Source organism: Lepisosteus oculatus, chromosome 4 (genome assembly GCF_040954835.1).
Source record: "Lepisosteus oculatus isolate fLepOcu1 chromosome 4, fLepOcu1.hap2, whole genome shotgun sequence".
Lineage (NCBI taxonomy): Eukaryota > Metazoa > Chordata > Actinopteri > Semionotiformes > Lepisosteidae > Lepisosteus > Lepisosteus oculatus.
Window position 1 is genome coordinate 52704667 of NC_090699.1, and position 23275 is coordinate 52727941.

Sequence of the window (23275 nt, forward strand, 5' to 3'; positions counted from 1 at the left end):
AAATCCATTATTATGCTGCTCATCTGACATTTTAAAGCCATTATCTAACCAGAAGAGATCTGGGATGGAAAAGTTCAAATCACATTTTGGACGTTTTAATGAAAGAAAAATCCCAAAGAAGTTAAAAATTTAAAATGTGCTCTTCCTTAAAAAAGATTTAGATAATTTTTTTTACGTATTTTTTCAGAGTAATAGCTCTCTAGGGTTTATTTAAAATTTACTAAGCTCATCTATACCAGTGGGAAGATTGCTAATTGAAACTGGCTTGATGCTGCTGCCAAGGTTTCATCTATGCATCTTTGAGTTTTGACTAAATGAGAGAAGAGATAAGACAGTGTTTTAGTAAATTCAGAATTTCGATCTTGCACTTTTCTTACTCACCTGGAATGTACAAAGATAATTAAGGGAAAATGTATCTTCATAGTGAAGTTGTTTTTCAGTAATGTATTTTAGAAGGACACTAATATTTGCTTCCATTCATCAACATGGGTCTTTTGAATTTACATTTAAGAAAACTGGTTGTAAGATAGTGGTATATTTATTTTCATGTCATGTCTACAACATAATCTAATTCCATGAAACAATAACTAATTTGTAGCTTTTGAATCTGTTGTTTTGTCAGTCACATGCTAATCTTAATCTTAAATTTAATGTTAACTTAATTTTTTAATAGAATCTTAATTAATGTCAGGGCTTTTAAGGCCCTTTTTTAATTTATAGGTTTAGGTGTGGTTTCTCTTGAAAAACATTAGTAAAATACTACTCTGTTTCCCTTTTTCAAGAAATCTAAAGAAATAGAGAGTCAGTTCAAGAGTTTATCTCTCTCCACTAGATGTTTATGGCTTTTACAGACCACAGATATGCCTCTGTTGCACAAAATATATGAATAACTGCTTTTATAAAACGGAAATAGCCTAGAACCCGATAAACAGAAGATGAAATAATGCTTTTGTTCAAGCCTTGAATGTTATTGATATTTTCTGTTTTGGGCTTTGCATTTTTATGTAGAGATAGTTAAATGAATTGCAGACAAGGGTAAATGAGCTTAGCTGTCTGGGTCTGTTAGATATTAAATTGATTTTAAATGTTTGACATTTCTTAAAACAGCAGAAGGAATTATTTTATTCTGTTCTTCCTTTTTTGAAATAATTGCATTCACTAACATTTTTTCCTCTAAAAGTCATTTAATTTGAAAACTGCATAGTTTTTTCATAGGAAAGTATTGATTCATATTTGTTTTATTTTCCAGGCAACCTTATCTAGGGGGATTTATCACCTTTACAAACTCTGACATTAAACTTGTAAATGCAGATGCAAAGAACCAAACGGATATTATTCCATGCAAGAGCAAGTACAATAATTCTAGTATAGACTAGTATATGTGATGTAGTACATAGTGCTAAACAAAGACAAAATCCGTAAATTAGGTTGCTAGTATCCTGACATAGCAAGCAGGCACGTGTAGTGCAGATACAAGCTAGTAATGTAGACCCCCTATTGGTTTGTGTTCCACATTTCCAGAGAATTAGTGCAACAAGTGTGTAACATTACCAAATTGAGAATTAAATTGAGTACAGCGTAACGTAAGAGCTGCTGAAGGATGCAGATGAGAGCTAAGAGATCACAGGTGCCAGTTTAACAGATGCATCTTGAGGAGGCACCAGAAGGTGACTGGGGACTGAGCAGTCCTCAATGCTGTAGGTGGTTCACTCCCCCACTGAGCAGTAAGGCTGAGGGAGTAGAAGAATGGATGGGGGTACAGATAAGAGAAACATATATTTTGGCATGACATTCAGGTGGCAAAGACAAAGTTTGAATGCGAGGAGCAATTATACAGTACAATCCCAGACCCTTCCAAATCTGGAAAACAGTTGTTCTGCGATGAGATTCTTCTGAAGCCTAAAACTGAAACCTTAATCAATAATCACATACCACTGACTGCACAATGTCTTTAAACCTGACCTTGTTTTGTAAAGCAGAGTTTGAGTCAAAATTGTGCTTGTTATGTGCAGTGAACTCCACCCGGATGGTGTGTAGGCATGTAGAGCTGTTATCTTGTCCACATTTGGCATGTTCTTGTTGTGAAAAAGCACTGTTCAGAAATATATCTCGGCTTTTTTTTTAACATCACGTGTATATGCACTCTGTATTTGTCTTGTCTGAAGTTTTGATTGCTGTGAACTTTTGCTCTGTTGCAGGAAGGACCAGCACCTCTTGTCCCCAGTGAACTGCTGGTACTTGGTCCTCAATCAGACAAGGCGAGAGAGCCGGGATCATGCCACTCTCAATGACATCTATATGAACAATGTGATCGTTCGGCTGTCTCAGATCAGCGAGGATGTAATCAGGTTGTTCAAAAAGGTCAGTTTAATTATTTGTATATTTTCATTTGTTCTTTTCCTATGTGCCACATAAAGTAAATTTAGACAGATTAACTTGTTTTTTGGAGATGTCATGGACTTAGTAAGGAAGAAAAGACGAGTACTATGTGTTAATTTGAAATATTTTGGCTCTTCACACCTAGAGCAGAACAATGAAAACAACTATGTCACTATTAATCTCCTTGGGAAGTTTTGTATTCCAATACAGTGATATTCATTCGGCTTCCCCACTCTGCAGCCAGGAAGAAAGCAAAGCAAGTGCATTGCAGAGATGTCTGAGGTCTTACCAAAACATTCTTCTGTGTTTGAAGTTACAGCAGTTATGTTTTCTGCAGGGGACTCCTGACATTTTCTCTCTTCCCACTTACCGTGTGTTATAGTACAAGAGCGCATACCCTCTTCCTGTAGTAGAAAAGGAATGTGCTCACAGTACTTACAGCAGTATTACACAAATCAGACATGAAGCCTTGGTTTAGCAAATGCTTACTCAAAGCAACACTCCTACAATTTTGAGGTCATTCAGACTCCTGAATACCTTTTGGATACATCTTGTTGCTTAGCCGCCTAATGCTGATAGCTGATTTCTTAGTGCTTGGGGCATTAAATATGAAAAAGTCTAATGAGCGGTTTGCTCTACAGTATATGCACATCACCCCACTCATGTTTGCTTATTTACTTTGTGTAAAGAAGTGTAGCCACTAGCTAGTTTAACTTCATATTTGTGATCTGTCTTGAATTACTGTATCTGAGCTATCTGGGATGTCTGTTACAGTAGTCTGCAATAGATAATCTGGAATTATTAGCTGTCTTTATGCTCTTACTAGTAAGTTATCTGAGTGTTTAATTTTGCATGCAGTGTTTTTTTTAATTAGCCACAGATTTTCTGTACTATTCCAATCACTCCTGTTTAGGAGAAAAAAAACCTAGTTTCTGAATTTGTGAATTATAAAGGAGATAGTCTTCACACAGATAGTGTGGGCCTAAGTGGACCTGTTGTCTTTTTTTAATAGTTCCATCTGGACCCTAGGCTCCCTCATAATCTTCTCTGTTCCACACTTAAAAAGGTTCAGTTTCTGTTGGCACAGATTTTGTCTTTTCTTCCCAAGAGCTTCTAAATAAAATACTTTGGTGGAATAAACAGCAAGACAAAATAAATATGACTTCTAAATCTCTGGTTAAATATTTTTGATAAATACAATATACATTATACAGTATGTGGTATACATGCTGCACTTTTCAATATACTAGACTAAAATGACATTCTTATGGATACCCATAGAAAGAGGCATAGAAGTGTTTTCAAATTGTGCATTGTGCAAATGTTGAAATGTCATGGTTTATGAAAGGATATAGTTGCAAATACATATTTAAAGGCTGCTTTATTGCTGAAGCAATTTAAATGGCAAACCTGTATGTTTCTTCTCTTGGTTTTGCAATGTTTTTGCTTTTAACAATTAAAACTGAGCTTCAGAATGAGTCGAAATAAACACGTGGTGTAGGGTAATAATACAGATAAGGAAAAGGAGAAGTTAGTGTTGATATTGTTTTAAGATAAAGGGCTTTGTAGCCTTTTGAAACATCTTCTGTAGTTAACATTTTCTTTCATTTGATTTTAATTGATAAAATGAAAAAAGTAAAATGACTACATAATTTTATATTATTGTGTATTGTCACAGCTGTTGAAGATCTGTTTGCCAGTGGTTTTTAGTTTGGTGTAGGTTTATGTCTTTCATTCACTAAAAAAGTCAAAATTTTCACTTCACAAATATAAAATAACTTTAGAATAGGTCACTTGTTCTTCAGCTGATGGTAAATTCTGCTGGAATACTTTGGTTAAATAACCTTTGTTTCTGATAAATAACTGGTATATGTACAGTAGTTTTGTAGCACTGTCGCATTACAAACAAAGGCGGAAATGTCATATCCTGGAACTCAGTAAATTTGTTAAAGGAACAGAAAATTGCCCTCCCATCGTTTCCTTTTATGCCATTATAGTAGACACCCCGTAATGTAAAAAATGACAACAGCTTCAGCGATGCATACTGATTGCCATCTTTGGCTGCCAAGAATTTTCCACAACACGATTTTCTCGTCGTGCAATCTGTCAAATGCAATTTGATATTTGGATAAATAGCGTAAATTGACACGCTTGTTAGGAGTTTGAGGCATACAGACCCAGAGAGGAACAGGAGAGAGAGCCTGCTGGGAGTGTTTTGCAGCATTTGTCCTCCAGCTGTATGTTCGCAGTCTCTGGAGAGCAAGATGGAGCAGGAGAGCCTGAGTGAATCACAGGCTTCTGTTCCATAGGGAGCGGCTCAGTGCCTGGCGCAGAATGCTGATCACCACTTTTGTTGGGCCTCTATATACGAAAAATGCTCCTTCTCGTATTGGGTTTGATGGAGCAGAAACTAAGGAAGAAATAGTCTCGAGTCTTTCCATTTTTTTAAGCGTCAGACGTTCCACTGGGCATAAATGAAATAGGTTATGGATTGATTTAACTGCAGATTGATGGTGTAAATTGAAAAGATCACTGAGAGTGTAACTTGAAACCTCTGTTAAGGGTGAAAAATATTTATGCCCAGTATATGCTAAACCAGCAAAAAAATGAATGCAATTTGATGTGATTGAGGGGGCCTTTTTCTAAGATTTTTTGAGATTTTAAGCTTTGAAATTAGCTCAGAAATATAATTTGCATGTTTATCTACATGAAGTATCTTTCTAGATTAAACAAATTTTGACATGCTTTTCAAAAGGAGTTTAACAATTTTTTTTTTCTTTTACATTCAGTGTTTGGTTTCAATAAATGATGGTACTTTATAAACTGTACAGGTGCTGCACTATCCTATTCAACTTCAGTAACCTTTTAGTGATTCATTTCGATTGATAAAAAGCTTGCCTGGTGCTGACTGCAGAGGACTGCTGTTCTCCCTATTGATCAAATAATATTAAAGTCTACAGTGATTTATGTACTGACATAATTTACAGAAATAATTAACTCTGGTTCCTTGGATGAGCAGCTAGTTAGACAGAGGCCTAACTGAAAGGGTTCTCTTTCAGACAACCAAAATAAATTCAGAGTAACACAAGGATCCAATACCTGCTGAGCTGAAAGATGATGCATATGTACTGTATATTTATAGAAACTTTAAGAATCATTGATTTAGGAGTGGGGAAAAGATTCTGTTATCTTTAGAATAATTCAGTATATCCTTCAACCACCTAAAAAATGTGCAGTGTTACTGTTATATTTTTATTGCTTAAATCATTTTTCAAAATTAAACCTAATTTCTACTTGATTTTAATATAGAATGTACGTTTAAGTTGTTGTTATTGTGTGATATAATACAAAACTTATTGTTTATTGTTTTTTACTGTTTTGTTTTTCATTGATGTGCATTTATACATTAATGTGCATACTGTGCATACTTCCAGTTCTAGCCAATTTCAGGATCTTTGCTCAGTATCAGAGCACAGGTGCTAGTGAGTAGTGAAAATGACATTTTTACCCTTTCCTTCACATTATTTGCACATACCTTCCTACTTCTGACCTTTTACTCTGCCTGTTGTGCCCTGAAAAAAAGACACTGACATTCATATATTATCCTTCATAACAAATGTACAAAATCAATATGTTAGTTTTAAGAGTTATTTTGTAATCACATAGCTTAATAATTGTTGTTTACTTAATAATTAATAATTGTTGTTTACTTCCCCAATGGAAAACACAATTCAAAGTAATGAGCTAGTAGAAGACTTTGTGAAGAGAAATGCATTTTCTCAACTGACTCTGTACCAGACTCCTGTAAATGCTGTTGACAAACCATGCAGTAAGTACATATTGAATATTAATATGGAATTTTACAACTAAAGGGAAATTGTGGTAGCTGAGCATAAAAATAAGAGGAGCATAACATGTCTAATTGTCATAAACAATATTAATTTAGGAATATAAACATATTATATACTCTGTATGTGGCTTGTATTGGTAGTTTAAAAAATACACACCAGTCTTCCACTTTCTTCATAAGCATTTTAAGCATGAAAGTCTTTCATTCCATTACATATTGTGGTTATTTTGGAAAGTTTTTTAAGTGTACCTTATGACTATATTAAGTTTATATACTTAATAAAAAGTTATAGTGTTTTAACCTTTTCTATGAATACTTTCGCTTGTTATCACAGTACAAAAACACATACTTTTTAGAATTTGATTAATAGGGAATATAATATGGAATAATGTGTCTAAAGAAATTAATAACGATATAATTATATTCATATAGTTCAAATTATTACCGTAGTACACTTTCTATGTAAACATCTGCATCAATTTAACTCAATTGACATCAATTCAACTGCGATTACTTGGAAACATTTTCCAGTGGTCATTGTCAAGTGGCATGTTGGTGTAATGCCTTTGGCGTGTGACTCGCATAATGGAGGTTGGGGGTTCCAACCCAGCTCTTGGCATGAGGTTTCTTTTAACAAATAAACATTTATTTGAAAAACTAAAATAGTAAATATTATCGACACTATAATTAATTTGTTGGTATTTCTAAATATCATAACATGTTGAAAGTTAAGTGATTTATTAATAACTAATAATTTCAAACTGCTTGTATTTTAAAATTGTATTTTGTTCGGAGAGATTTGTCACTGTTTTCACAACCTTCAATTTATTAAATGTCTGTTTTTGAGACAGGGTGTTCCAGGACTCTGTTTAATTTCTGAAACTCCCTCTGTTTTCCATGTTTTAACCTTTTCTATGAATATTTGCGCTCATTTTATATTATAATATTTGCACAGTAAAAAAACTCATACTTTTTGGAATCTGCTAAATAGGGAATAAAATATGGAATCGCTTATCTAAAGAAATTAATAATGATATTAATTCAAGGATCTAAATATATGTATTTATATAGCTGGTAGTATTACTTTAATCCACTTTCTTTGTAAACATGTAATTAGAATCGAGAATAACTGCGGTAAAAAATATGCCACAGAAAACATAATATGTCTTGTCATTATTAACAGTATTATTTTAATAATAATAATTTCAAGCTCCTTGTATCTTTTTCAGAGTGATTTTTTTTCTTTGGTTTTCATAACCTTTGCTTATTAAAATGCCTATTTATGAGACACAATGTTTCAGTTGTCAATAACCTTGTGAACAAATAACACAGAGCCTGCAACCTACAGTACAGGTTTAAAGATCGCGATTTGTGAAGAATTTCACAGCTTTTATTTAAACAATATCTAGTACCTGGTTGCATTTTTAGAAACCTTAGTTTGAATAAAGCAGATCCCAGGTGCAAGTGACTTCATAACGCGAGAAGGCATTATGCTATATTATGTATGCATCAGTTGAAGCCTTCTGAAGTCTCTCAAAAACATAAAAATGTAACATAATATTGTGTGGCATGATGGGCAACTGATTCTTTTAATTTGAAAGAAAATCCTAAATAAGAAAAAATGACGTGTGCGCCTAAAATAGACATTTTAAAACCCTTTAAAAAACGGGTTTAGTTAAAAACATGAAATCCACAAAAAAAAATATTCTTTGTGATCATCTTAGAATCTTTGAGTAAGCTGTAAGTTTATTTTCTTTTTAATTAACATTTTAAACACTTTAATTTTGTAAACGTAACATGCATTTCGCATAGATACAGTATAGTCACATTCTCCTGTCTTCCCGTGGTGTGAACCAAATTAGCAGGTGACTGAGAAAATAGAGCACCGTCCACTGAGCTCAGTCAGAGAAGAGACTGCAAGGAGACCGTTCCGCAGCTTGCAGTGTTTATGTATCTGCCTTTAAAACGTAATAATTGAATTTAAAGCCATCGTTAAACAAAGCAGAGGCTTATTGTACTTTCCAATGACATTACACATGGAAAGATTATACATTTTAATCGTTTTTTAATTTTTTAGAAAATTTTAGAAAATACTATTTTTGATTGTACAGACTATTTTTGGTTGTATTCCTGAATGTTATGTCACAGTGCAATATTTTATATACATCTAAATAAAGTCAGGTGTCAGGTGCATAAACTATTAGTAATCAATAATTAGTATTAAAATTCACACTGTGATAAATTGTTGCACTTCCACATCTTGTAAAAACATTAATTTGCTAGACTGTGTTCAAACATATGTTAAATCTGACTACCAAAAAAAGTAAAATACAAACCTATAAAATAAAAAATTAAGCTAAAATATAATTTAAAATTGAACCAGGATACACTTTTTTTCTGTCTCTCCCTACTCTCTCCCACCCACTGCGATTCGGACACAGAATGGTTAAAAATGGGGACAGGTCAGGCAGTCAGAGGGAAAGGGGAGGGGGGAGGCATCTTCCCACCTCTATGGCTAAAGTGCCAAAGAGGAATGGCTTGAACGACATACAGAGCCAAAAAAGTTTGGTGCCGTCTTCTCCGCTTTAAAGGTACACTCTTTGTGGAAGAATTTTCACCTTAAACGTTTTCCCACCAGCTAACACGCACAAGCAAACTGAATGTAAATTGTATTAAAACTAACACTCTATGGGCACTACACTATGAGTAGTGCTGCCCACTTAACTTCTTTCCCACAAATTTCACAGGGGCAAGGTCACGTAGCTGATTGACAGCTGGATACAATTTTATCTTGCCTCATGAAAGCAAAAATTCAGATATTTGTCAACATATTTACTAAAATTATCCATCTCGGTAATCTCACTGTACGCCCCAGTGCTCACTCAATGTTCACACTTCCAGTAAAATAAAAAAAAACGTTTTCCGCATTACCACCTCGCACCAGGGGGGAAGGAAAAGTGCTGGTGGTCATTTATTTCACTCTCCATTGCTCTGCCCAACCCCACTGGACAAATTAAAACTCATTCAAAAGGGTGTGGTGTGTTAACACAAACTCTGCTTAACAGAGCCTCTTGTAAGAGCAAGGTGACTTTCTGCTCAGTTAAATAAAACTATAGTACAGACAGATTTTAAATTCTTCAAGCAAAATTAGCTTTGTCAAAATCAGCTACTTCACTAGCAGTTACACGACTTCTCAAAGGGTACCTTTTGTCTCTCGTGCAAACTCAACAAAGGTTTATTTTTTAGAATTCCGAAATTTAAACGATATGCCTCAGGGACTCATTATAGTATTGTAGCGAAGAGAGTTCACCCCCTCCCTCCCAGCCGGGTCTCCCCTCCCGCTGTTCCAAGGCCGTATGGTTTCAAAGTATGTGTAAAATATCTTTTCTTATTCCAGTTATTAATCCGATCTATTTTTACTCATCCTGCTATGTAAAAATATATAGCCAAAAGGATCGCTGTAAAGCTTACAGTCCAAGCTGAAAAGACAAGAGTCAACGTGCCTTCTATAACTCTTCAGTTTACAGGTCATCCATGGTCATTCATTATTAATATTGTAACAAACAGCAAGCATACAGATGATACAAGCTGGGTGCAGCGCAGTGACAGTACAACCCACTCCTCCCCTGAGCATAATAGGGATGTTGGCTGCCTGGGCTAAAGAAGGTCTTCTGTAGCTCAGCCGGCAAAACCACTGTTTAGCGATGCAGGAGACCCGGGTTCGAGGCTATTTGGTGAAGGATGAACCAGTTCAGGAGCAGCGAGAGCACAACCCCAAGAACCCGAATTCGTTACAATATCATTAATAATATATTCTGTTTTGCATTTAAATTGGAATGTTTTTACAAATATAAGAAGAGGCGATACACAATGTGTAAGTATAACCCTTTTCCCTCCTTTAACTTAAAGAATTCTGTGAAGAATTCCTAAATCACGAAACCATCACTTGTAATAGTTCATCCAGATACACACACTCACACCGTGGCCAACAACAAGCTATAGTGGTGGACTATTTTTATATATTCGGCTGTGTAAGAAACAAAGCAGTTCTCTGATCGGGCTTTGAACTGCCTGGGTGCAGCACACTACATGACTGTCCATTGACTATTACCACTACCAATATATATATTTTTTAAAATGAACATCAAATGTTTCCAAAATGTCCTCTTGTGATATTTTAGCTGCTTAGTTGCACGACTCCATTAAAAAAATCGTTTTGCCCATTTTGTTGATAAGCTGTTCCCCGATTACTGGCAATTGTAAAAAAAAAAAAAAGCCTTCCCCCTCCCTCTTTTAATTAAAAGATTTCCGTGAAGAAATCCTTAGACCCTGTTAAACGACGCTGATGGACCGGGTTCAGTTCCAGGTGGTGTACTATATAGTACAGTTTAAACTTTTTTTTTTATTCCAAGTTAAATTGTTGGCTGATTACTGGCTGCTGACATTTGGATTGAGATAAAATATAGCTTTTCTCCATTCGGATGTAAACCTGAAAGGGACACATCATGTTCACAATGAGCTATAATAGTGGATTATTTTTATGCATTGGGCTATATGAGAAACAAACCGAAAGTAATGTTCTGATCGGGCTTTGAACCGCTTGGGTGCAACATTACAGTGCTCATTACCACTACAAGGACAGTAGAAGTTTTTTTTAAAAAAGAAACGAATGTCAAAATGTTTCTAAAATGTCCACTTGTGATACTTTAGCTGCTTAGTTTCACAATTCCATATTAATATATCAAGTGATGTTAAATCACTACAACATTTATCTTTTTACAATAACAGCATGTAGTGTTCTTACCACATATTCTTAGAAAAGTATAAAACGTTATAACTTTTTATGAAATACAGAATATAAGCCTAATAATGTGAGAACAAGCACGTTAAAACCAGAACCTACTGTAAGTTACCAAGTTAAAGACTGATGCATAAAATATTTATGCATAATTAAATTATTTATGATGGAGGTGGAAGGTTGTGTACTTTTGTCCAATTGAACAATCTTGCTTTTATAAAATGTACTGACTTTTTAATGTTTAATGGTTAACATGCTGTAATACACAGTTTAAAATGATTAAAAGTCTAAAAAGTATACAACTTAAATTCTTAATTGGAAAAAGATTGTCCCTCAGCAGTGACTTTGATTGGAAACCGGACATTTTCTGGCGACAGCTCAAATGCTGTACATGAGACGTTAAGCTTTATTAGCTCCACCTTGCATTTTTACAAGGTACTTCAGGATACTATTGTCCTATTTAGAAAAACATGCAGTATGTTGAATGGCTAGATCTGTATGTAGCTAAAATTCTCCAGTAATTAGAGTGATACACTGAGGGCTAGATTAACTTCTGTCTTCATTCCATTCATTTTATCAGAAACCAAAACTTAACATAAAAGGTTTGCCACTTATTAATCTGGATGTAAGAATTTGCCAACTTTAAAGAATCCAACTTTTAAGTTTAGAACTAGATTGGGATGTAGGAGATGAAAAACTAATAGTTGATACATTTGAACTTTTTAAAGTCCTCACTTTTTCAATTGGGAAGGTCATTAATTTAGAGCAACATCTACTGCACTATTAAGCAGGTCTTTGTCAAATGCAAAGAATGTAAATGGGTCATTTACTGCAGCTAAGCATTAACACCAGCTGTTCTTGTGTCCTTGAACAGATAATAGAAATTTAAAAACAGTATTTTTTAGACAGAATCAGTTTCTGTTGATTGATAATTTGACAGAGTAAGTCTAGCTATAGCCCACATTATTAATGCAAAACAGCTTTGTACAGTACTTTATTGTCCATGTTACCAATTCAGTCTACTTTGTGACACTTTTCTTTGTTGATCATTCAGTAATAGACACCTTTTCATTCATCGTCTATGTTTGATGTGACTTTCTGCAACACTTTACAACTTGTTTTTAGCACAGAACAGTCTTTTTAGGCATGGTGGTTACATTTTAACTGCTTTAAAATTGTTCCTGAATATGCTTGCTTGCAATGGCAGAAAGAGAAAACATCTATTTTTTTGAAAAACAAAAATATGTTGTGTATACTCTGAAACCACTAAATGCTGTGGACTATGAAAGCCACATGTGCATTTCACAATATAGAACTTTAAATAAATGCCAAGAAAACAAGAGTTAGTGCTACATGCAAGCAGACTTGAGCCAGCCACACTTCAACCTACACTATAAATAAAAATAGACAGCTTGTGGAGCTTGTTCCTTGTTTAAAACATCTGGGTAGATACATTAATAACAAATTAAACTTCTCAGACAACACAAAGTATGGTTTTAAAAAGGCTGTGTTGAGATTATTTCTCTCAAGAAGGTTGAGGAGCTTTGATGTAAGCAAACACATCCTAGAGCTGGCTTACACAAGTCTGGGGGAGAATGTGCTCTCTTTTCACATCTCTACTTGGTATGGGAATCTTGGTGTCAGGGATAGAGACAAGCTCTCAAGGATTATAAACATAGGCAGCAAAATTATTGTTCAGAAACGGAACCAGCTGAACCAAATCTGTACTAGGAGTGTTTACAGGAAAGCAGTGTTAATAGTAAATGACGACTCACATCCACTACACTCCCAATTTGAAAAATATACATCTGGATGATGTTGCAGAGCACCAATGGTTACAAAAAACATTTTTAAGAAGTCGTTCATTCTGAGTGCCACTACTCTTCTAAACTCTGATGTGTGAGCCCCTTTAGAGCATTGCATTGACAGCGTATAGATGCATGCAGTTTATGCTTACATATTTGTACTGTATTGTTTTACTAATTATAATGCATTAGTTGTATAAATCTGTAAAAGCTACAGAATGTTTTGTTTAGTTTCTGTTTAATGTTTTTATTATTGTTGAAGTGAGGCCAAAGAAACTTTTTCACTGTTTGTGGACAATAAATTAGATTCTGATTCTAGTCAAGGGTCATTAAATTAGCCTTTCCTACCCATGAAGCCACAGCAATCTACATGAGTATTTTTGTTTACTGTCCAAAATGGCCTGCTTTTTCTTTTTACTTTTCCTTGGCTAAAGTACAGTATTAGCATTATTGGCTAATATATTTCAGATAAGGGCTCTACAGACTTGAGGTCATGGGTTTGAAGCTATTATAGACCTTCATAGAGTATTGTTGCTCTGTTCCTTTACAGAGATAATCTTAATGAACAAGTTGATCTTCAGGGATGCTCGGTGTTCCAGTAAAACAATCCCAAAGAGGCTTATACATTTTTAATATTTTAAAATAGCAGCTAATTGGCAGCCCACTGTCACAGATTCATGATTAAAAGACATCATTAGTAATTTTCCTTTTATATAGAAGGATCCACTTCATACAGTTAAACCTCCTTAATGGTCCTTTAAGTGGAGGGAGCAAAAAGTGTGACACAAAGGGGGTTTTACTTTATCAAAAAGTTAACCACTAACTTCAAGGCTAAAAACCTATCTTGAAAATGTGGATTTGTCAACCAAGATTTCTTGAAACTTGTTAGACCCAGAAATGTTTGTCCATACTGTAATAGCAATTTATTCCTTTCCATTTTCCTGCATGGAAAATTACATCTCATAAGCAAAGTGTCTTGTCCGGAAGAGCTTTGTACAGAAGGTCTGTCTCATCCAGTATTATACGTGTTGTCTGCATAGTACCCATCTAGTAGTAAAGGCAATCTTGTATAAAATTCAGAGACATCATCCTCAAAAACAGATGCAGACTCACCAGCTGCTACTTTGATCTTACTGCTGTCTCTCTTTTTAAAGTGTTCCAAAGAAACACTTTAACAAGAGAAGTCTGAGAGTTCTTGTTCTTGGCAAAATCATCTGGCTTTTCAGCAAAAAGCAGCCAGCTAATAGATATGTTTTGGCCACTCAAGAATTTAAAGCAGTTCAGTAGTGCTTCTTCTAAATACTGATATTTTCCTGTATGCATTCTTTAAGTAGTGGAGGGAACATAAGAATTGTGATAGGAACATCAAATTGCATATCATTTTGTAGCAATCTTTGAAATCATTGATGGATGCCTGAAGAGATTGTCAGCCATAATTCCACAGCAGCCTTTGTGGCTAATGTTGCATCTCTTTACTTAAAAGCTTTTTACATTTTCATCTGAAATCAGTACAGCACTTTATTGGCATACAAATTAGGCTTAATTTGTTTTAATAATCGTGTTATACCAGAAATTATTGTGTGTCTTCAGGTTTTCAAGACCAAGTAAGGCCAGACACAAAATGTTAGTGAAAGATTAACAGTTTAAATGACTTTAAATGGCACAAGTGTTAGAATCAAGAATGTTTCTGCTGACCTTGGGGCACTTTCAACAGATACAAATAAGCAAGTAGCAGTATTAAGTGGATTTGACTGGAATTTTGAATTATTATTGTCATAATTTGAATTTGATATTATTTGAAATGTTCATCGGAAGTCCTAGGGTCATTTTATGTGGTCAGTGAATTAGATTAAATATCAGTCAAGTTTCATGTCTATATGTTTATGCAGTGATTTTTGTAATGCTAAGGTTCTTTGCTTTTTTATGTTGTTGTATAAGCCAAACTAAATACCTGAAGGTTTATAAGTTGTACATTGTAGCACAATATGTTGACAGTACCTGTATCACAGCTCCATCCTTTCTCTTGATTGGCCTCTTGACTATTATTGGCTGGAGTTTTGTTCATTTAAATCTGAGATATTGTGACATTCAGTGGACAAGGGTACAATTGTATTTTCAAAGTCTAGATATTTTTTGTTCAGGTTATGCCTCTACATACAGTCCATCCTCATTGTGGAAAAAAGTTTTAATTTTAAGGTAGCAGGTCTTGTATTGCCACTTATGGGTTATATCTTTCTGATTACTTCTTCTGGATTCTTTTTTTAATACAAAGACAGACTTTGTTACTCAAGTGACAGAAAAGGTTTTTTTGTTGGGGGTGGGAGTCTAAGCTGCTTTCTTATATGTAGAATACCTGTTTCTCTTACATACTGGTCTATGCTTCTGTATTTGCCAGTGAAGTTGAGGTTCTTTAAACTAGCATGATGGAATTTGACTCAGTTGTGTTTTTAACTTTTTCAGAGCAAAGACATTGGCTTGCAGATGCACGAGGAGCTATTTAAAGTCACAAATGAGCTCTACACGGTGAGTAAATTCATTTTGTCTTTTGATTGCCTATAACTGTTTGGAGTCTCAAGTTGTCTTATACTAAAAGCCTGTGATCACAATTTGGCTGATGAGTGTCAGTTTGGTTAGGTGGACTTAAGTATGGTTTCAGTAGGCAGAGAGGGTCTCTTAGAGCAATAAAATAGAAAAGTGTGAGTGTGTGTATGTGTTTGTGTCCCATCCAAGGCGTATAGCAGGATAGACTCCAGTTCTTCCCCGATCCTGAATTAAAGATTAAAGATTAAAGATGGTTGAATGGATAATACAGTACATACAGTATCATAGAGAGTGCAATTTCTTTCTTTATTAAATTACTTTATTTTTTATTAATTTGATTTACATTATCTTTCACAGGATATTTGCACAATGTCCACCTTCACAGGAGTGGTTGTTTGTGTCAAAGCAGGCTGTAGCATTCCAATTGCACAAAAATCATAATGTCCTATACAGCTCTGCATTTTGTTTTGCCATTTTATTTTTTCCTTTTGTTTTCTGCCACATTAAATTGCATAAAAACTTAAATATGAGGAAATGATATTAATAGATCCTGTGCTGTCACTAAGTTTCCTACCAGGCCCATTATACAGAGATGGATGTTTCAACCCATTGAAACCTGTACGTGTGCCAGACATCTGCGCCTGCCTGAGCTGAGACACGAGCGCATACTGAGTGTCAGTGCTTTTAGAGGAGGATAAGTCATTGGCATGGTTCTGTGTAGTGAAGGCTGGAGGGAGCAATGCTGTTTGATTTCTGACACTTCAGAGATTTTTCACAGGCTAATCAGAGACTTGTGGTTCAGCAAATACGCTTCATAAGCATTAAAACTCTGCAGAGATATTCTTTTGACCAGGATGAAGTGAAAGATAAAACCCCTTCCTTTTTTCTTGGAGAAATTTGCATCAAAGGAGATACTGTACTCATTTTGGCGTAGATCCAAGGCCCCTCAGCATTGTATTTAATACAAGAGTACTGAAGGGGGGATTACTTATTCATTGAATAAGCAGAAGTACAGTGTATCTTACTACATCAGTGGCTAGAGTCTGGAAAAGATCAGCATTTTTAACACTAATATTACTTATTGTCTAAGAACTATGATAACATATCTATCCAGTTCTGCCTTGGAAGTACCTATCTTTTAAATGCATGCTCAGTGTGATGAAATAAGCAAAATACAAAAATAGAAACCAATATAGCTACTGTACATTTTTTCTTACATTTCATTCGCCTATAATTATTGCGTTTTTTGTATAGGATTTATAGAGCAATGTTGCATAGATTAAAATTTTACAGTAGAAATACTATTAACTCCCAGATTAGCTGAATTTAAAAGAAAAGCCCAGTGGGCAAGATAGAAAAGAGCCTCATTATCCTTTTCAAAGTCATCCTAGATTGTGGAATATCAATCTCGGCAGCTGCCAAAATGAAACGTTAATTTTTAATGTGTATAGAATTGTATGAATCCCTCATCAAGCTCCATTTCCTGGTCACAATATATCATTCACATTAAACGATTCAATGCCTCTTATCTCATTAGAGTGTTTATGAGTACAGTTACCTGGTAGATACCTCTACTGTAACATGGTTATAGTTTGTTTAATGCTGTTACCTGATATGACTGCAGTAGAAATTGGTTTTATTTAATGGATGATTTGTTGATAGTTTAACTGCATGCTTAATCATATATTTACGATACAAAAACTTAGATGTTCTTCAGCTTGTGATATTTGACAAAATTAAAAATAGCCATAGTTTCATTTCCTTTCTGCCTCTTTTCATGTTCTGACTTTAACTGTGCTTTATTTGGGAAGTGTGAAAGGATTCCCTACTGTGCGATAGCTGAGGCCCTTAAAAAGATCCATGTCCCGGAGCAATTAGAAAATGTAACATTTGCAAAGTTCTGAAAGCATTTAAGGAAAACATGCAGTAGTTTTCTTTCACCTCTTTTCAGATGACCATACCGTTCTGCATAGTTTGCTCCAGCATGACAGAAAACAGACAGTCCACAAAAAAGATTGTAGCTCATTCAGTTCTGGCTGCCCTTTACACATCTGCTTTTGACAGGAAGAGTGATGACTTTATATCCATTGTAAATGTTGATGGAGATATGTTATACCAAACAAAAATGGAATACCAGAAAGCAGGAGGCTCTGCAAATAAACACACAAATATATTATTTCATTCATCAGTCCAAATGCAACAGGGTCTTATAACTAAGTTAAGTTTTCGGTTTTGTTTGAATTTCTCTAAATTGAATGCAAACCTGCTCGGACAGTTCTAATTTCAAACACCTAGCAATGTTCAGCCTTAGGATTCTCAGTGTCTACAAAAATGCACATTGTTGTGTCACGTTGAAAGCTTGAACTTGATGAAAACAGGATTGACCTAGGATTATTGTATATAGTATTGGGACAGGATAAAATGCTGTTTTTGCTTTACAGTCAAGAAAATGGATTTGCGATCAGGAAATTGATATGAATGATATGTACTGTAATGCCCGTTTTCATTTTGGGAGCATCCATGCATTCATTGATCATATTAGATCAAAAAATGTAACTAAAGAACTGGAACACATTCACTATAAGTAAAGTGCATAGTACTGTGCTAAGAATGATGACCTATGATTAAAAAAAAAAACTGCAATAGCAAGTTTGACTCAAGACAAAGGAAGGTTGTGTAGGTAAAGCTGTAAATCTTCACACACCACATGAACATTAGTTTTAAAACCACAGTCCTCAAAGTCTGAACCTAAAACAAAACATACAGAGCCTCATAGAAACATACATTTCTCTGCCACAGGAGCTTTAAAGAAACACTCTTGACCTCAGATCTGCCAATCAAACAGCTTTAAGCTATTTTCCTGTGAAAAAGCTGCACCTATTATTGACCAGTAATGAGGGCAACAAAGCAAAGGTACATTTCCGCTACTCTTGTTGTTTTTGCAAATTTGCTTCCTGTCCTTTGCTGGAGGTGTTTTTTTTTTCTATTCATTTTAGCAGTGTGCATCTAAGTTGCTAGGAGACCCTTTTAGTATGAGAATGAATGAGGCTGACAGCAAAGGATTAACTAAATAGCACCCAGCTTCTTCTTTAATAGTACCATTGTTTTACAATTGTAAAAACATGCTTTTTTTAGTCTAGTAATCACAAAGACAAAGGCCCTGATTTTAACCTGAAAAAAATCTAAATACTCAATGTTCAAACATAAAGTCTTTTTATGCAGTATATATTCTAACAATCAATGTTTTTCCTTTGAGAGGAAGCAGGGTTGTGTAAAGGACATCTTTCTTCCTGTATCATGGTTGATTATACAGCATTGCCGAAAGAAAATACTTTTCTTCTTGTTACTACTTTGACCTACCAAGTTAAACATGGTCTTACCGTGTTACTACTTTGTACCACCAGGTCAAATTTCAGAAACTAAGAAAAGTTATACCCGGCAGTATTGGGGGTATTACTTACTAAATCCAGGTTTCCTGGTGTTGATGGGTCACTTAGTGGCACTCCTCTCTGTGTAGAGGAATTTCCAAATAAATGCATTTGTTTGGTGCTACTGTACCACAGGAGGTGCCATTCTTTAAATATTTCACTGTTCATAAGAGTATGGGTGTTAAACCTAGGGTTCTGGCTAAATTCTTGCTTGGGCTTTCACATCTGGCCTCCTTAAGTTTCCTATTTTTTCCACTACTCTGCCTGATCTACTGTTAAGCGGATAGTTGCATGATGACTGATGTGCATCAATCAGGGGGGTCCTACACTTCAGATGTATGTATATCTTCAGATGTTCTAGCATTTTTATAACTTTAAAGTAACAAGTTTAACCGATTAGTCTTGTTATAAACTAGGATCAGATTCTTATTTTTTTTTACGTTTCTGTATTGTATATATTAAATCTACCTATGTTTTTGTGATGCCTGATATTTTCTTGGTAGAAATCTAATGAGATGCTCTCAGGGACCCACAGTAATAATAATTGCTACTTTCTGTAGCGCTTTTCTGGACACTCCACTTAAAGTACGGTACAGGTAATAGAGACTCCCCTCCACCACCAATGTGCAGCCACACCTGGATGATGCGTCGGCAGCCATAGTGCACACAGTATGCTCACCACACATCAGCTATCAGTGAAGAGGAGAACAGAGTGATGAAGCCAATTCATAGATGAGGATTACTAGAAGGCCATGATTGGTAAACGCCAATGGGAACTTTGATTAAATTACTAAATGCTGCTGTTTAGGTAAAGATCACTATGCCTCCTTGTGGAAGATACTGGATAAATCATCTTTATAGGATGAACCTATTTACACCATGGCATGCTTTCTAATTGCTTCTGTTGCTTTGCCTCATATAAGTATTTCACCCCTTTAAATTTCCTATTTTCAATGTAATATTTTGTTGAATTACAAAGTACTGTATGTATAACAGTTTTCATAGAATATTTTTAATCAGATGTGAATTTTCAAACGGAATACTTTTGTGGGTCAGAGTAATTGTCAGTAAACACTTAAAAGAAAAAGAGAACCTCATTAGGCAGTAGTGGATATTTTTTGCAAGGCATTAAACATCAATGGAGGCAATTTTACCGAAACACCTTGCCACTCTGACCCAATAACTAGAAGCGCAAATAGCTCCTGAAAGCTTTTAGGGGAGATTACTGAGGGCAGAATCAGAGATGGATAATTTGATAGAGGAGATATTGTCAATATCAAACTGTACAAAACATCACATAAAAATGACATTATAAAATTAAATACAAAACAATCCATCAAGATGTTATCAGTATTAGATTAATAATATTGATCAAAATTAATTGACGTGCAAGAATAAAATAGAGTGGATAATGCTGAAACTCTACTACAGTATGTTCTTCTATGTAGTGCATTAGCTTGTACAGTATGTTACATAGGATGTCTAGCTCTATTTAAATTGACTGCATATGTTTAAATGACTTTTTTTGTTTACATTAATACTTTTTAAATAAATATATATTCTTGGCCATTTGTGGGCTACATGCTGTCTAGAGTAGCTCTGATATTACCAGCAATACATCCAAAAGAAGCCTGAGTCTCTACGTATTCAGTTCATTTCTGTTTCAGAAGACCATCTGATTAGCATCTGGTTTCACTACTGTAAGTGAGGTCTGATGTAGTTAACCAGTGAACCTTAAATCCTTTTGTATAAACTGTGATCAAACAGAGAGGGAAGTGGCAAAATGAGCTTTTTAATTCTGAGTTTTTCTTTTAAAATAGTTTTTCCATGTTGTTGGATTTTTTCCTGGAAATATTGTTTGCTTATACCTCCTGTTGTTTTCTCACTTTTCCGTGAGCAACTTGTTCTGTTGTTTTTAGGATCTGAAGTGGTATTGTGTGAGAATGGAAAGTGTGTGAAGGGGAGAAGAGTTTCTGATTTCATCTTAAGAATGTTGACTGTTATATACACACATTCATTGTTCAAACAGTTTATACATTATTAACTATTAAGTTGCCAAGAAAATCCCTTCAGCTTTTTTGCTACTGTGAGTCATTGCCAAAACATGAATTATTTAATTTGATTTCAATTATAATTTCAACATTTATCTGTATTTTTATAGTATATGTATGGAGTTAGTACAAAATGTTATAAATTAGGGATGTATTAATCATAAAGTGTCAATAAATCCCTTATGAATGTATTAACCCATTATTCGTTAATGGGATGTATTAGTCACATTTCTTTCATAGAAAGATTTTTTAAAATCAACATGATGAAGTAAAGACCTCGATATTATCTGTAGTGCTCAGTTTGATGTGGGAGAAAAGCTGACAATTAAAAGGAAGGCAAACTGTTTTTTTCATCTGCATGGACAAAGGTGTTTTTTGTCTGTGAATAATTTTTTGTGGAGTTAAATATTGAAAGGAAATGACACAGTGTCATCAGTGGCTGGCTGAGACCCCACCTTTGCTATGCAAATAGTGTGTGCTTTGTGTTTTACCATGTGTGGTCTGGAGGAGGTGATCCCCCAGAAAGGTCAGAGCCCTTATTTCAATGAGAGAAAGGCTGCCTTCTTATTCTGGGCAAGTGTCCAGACAAGCTAAGGAGACTGGCATACTGTCTCTGCATACTGAACACTCATAAATATTAATGCAGTGCACCATGATTGTGACCATGATGGGAATATTGATGTACAGTATACGTAATTTTAAACTCTGGAGATAATGTTCTGTAACTGCAGTTAAAAGCCTATGCAGTATTCCCAGGAAGAAGAAATAATGCATTACCTTATTTTAGTCACATTTTTTGTTTCAAACAAGTGTAGATTGTTTGACAGTGTGCATTATCGATATGTTTCAGTCTTTGTTACAAATGCTTATAAACCCATAATCATTTAAATAGTTTGGAAAACATTGGTGCATATGTTGTATTATAACAGAATTTTTTTTTACTTTGTATTTCAGTTGCTGCCCTTTGCTCATAGTCCTCTGATAAATAGATTTAGACACTAAATAATAAATATTTCATTTCCTCACAGGTAATGAAAACATACCACATGTACCACACAGAGAGCATCAGCGCTGAAAGCAAACTGAAGGAGGCAGAAAAGCAGGAGGAAAAACAGTTTAGTAAGTCAGGAGACATAAACGTCAACCTCCTACGACATGAGGACCGGCCGCAGAGACGCAGCTCTGTCAAAAAGATCGAGAAGATGAAGGAAAAGGTAAGGCAAAATGGCTTTTAGGAAGTTGGCTTGTGTCTGAATAATTCTTAGCTATCGCATCCTCACATTGTTAAACATAAGAAGTGCAATTTCAGTAATGGATATACAAATGGATTATTATGGATTATTATTTTAGGTTTTTATGGGCACAAGAATTGGCAGATGATCTAAAGAAGTAAGAATGGGTTCTTTCTTTGCTGCTCAGTACAATTGTCTGTTGTCATGCTTACCCAGAATACCCTGCACTGGTTTTCTTCAGTCACTTCCAGTTCATGACTGGAGGTAAGAGGCATCCAGGGCTGTGAGTGCCCCTTTCCTGTTGTGATCTAATAGCACCTGTGATGCTTGAAGGTTCCAATCAGTAAAGTTTGACGGTGGCAGTAAAATGAGATGAGGTGCTCTGGAAAGAGATATGGCATAATTTAACAGCGCAATAATAATGCTGAGAAAAGATGGTCTCCAACTGCAGTTATATCAAAGCCACGGACAGTGCTTTATAGATAAGAGACTGTAAATTCCAGGACAGAGCCTAAATGATGCTGATTATTTGAGAAAGCAATTCATTTTTGCTGGCAGTAGTAATTATATGTTTCCCTTGATACTTATGTGAAATGCAAAGAGTGTGTATTTTTTATGATTTCAATTGTGGCTTTGGTCTTAAGCCAATCATTTTTTTCTTTTCTTAAAGACAAGCATGATTGAATGACAGATGAACTTTGACAAAGTGTGTTTTAACTGTGCATAAAAGAAGCTTAGCAGTTCTTTAAATAAAGCTCCAATATTGAAAATTAGTTTTAACCTATTGTGGAGTAATGTTTCAGTTTAAATAAACGTTCAGTTAATATGTACCAAGTGCTGTGTATCTTCATCATCTTTATTTTTTTGTCTCTAGGAATCCTTTCCACTGTATTTTGATATTTATATATGTGTGTATTTACGTTTTTTCTTATGTCAAATAATTTGAACAGTAACTCAATGATCTTGGGATACAAACCAATACAGACCTTGGAAAACTGCCATTTCTTTTTTGAGGATTAATTCTTATTTATTGTCAATGCAATTCAAATAGCAATCAGTTAATATAAATTATTTATGATTGTAATGTGGGTAAGAACATCTGAACCTGCTTTATGTACTGTACTTCTTAATCAAAATAGAATATTTCCCAGCTGAGCCTTAGCAGCTGTTTCACTTTTCCAAGTCAATATG

At 34.8% G+C, this 23275-nt stretch overlaps 1 protein-coding gene across 2 annotated transcripts in view; it reads left to right on the top strand.

The window, feature by feature from the left end:
• Positions 1-23275, top strand: part of srgap3 (SLIT-ROBO Rho GTPase activating protein 3) — a 101378-nt gene that overhangs the window by 42904 nt on the left and 35199 nt on the right. For both annotated transcript variants that reach the window (XM_015347226.2, XM_015347227.2), the window contains exons 3-5: positions 2199-2361; positions 15293-15355; positions 21881-22066. In XM_015347226.2, the coding sequence (XP_015202712.1) occupies positions 2199-2361; positions 15293-15355; positions 21881-22066 (412 nt within the window). The remainder of the gene's footprint in view (positions 1-2198; positions 2362-15292; positions 15356-21880; positions 22067-23275) is intronic.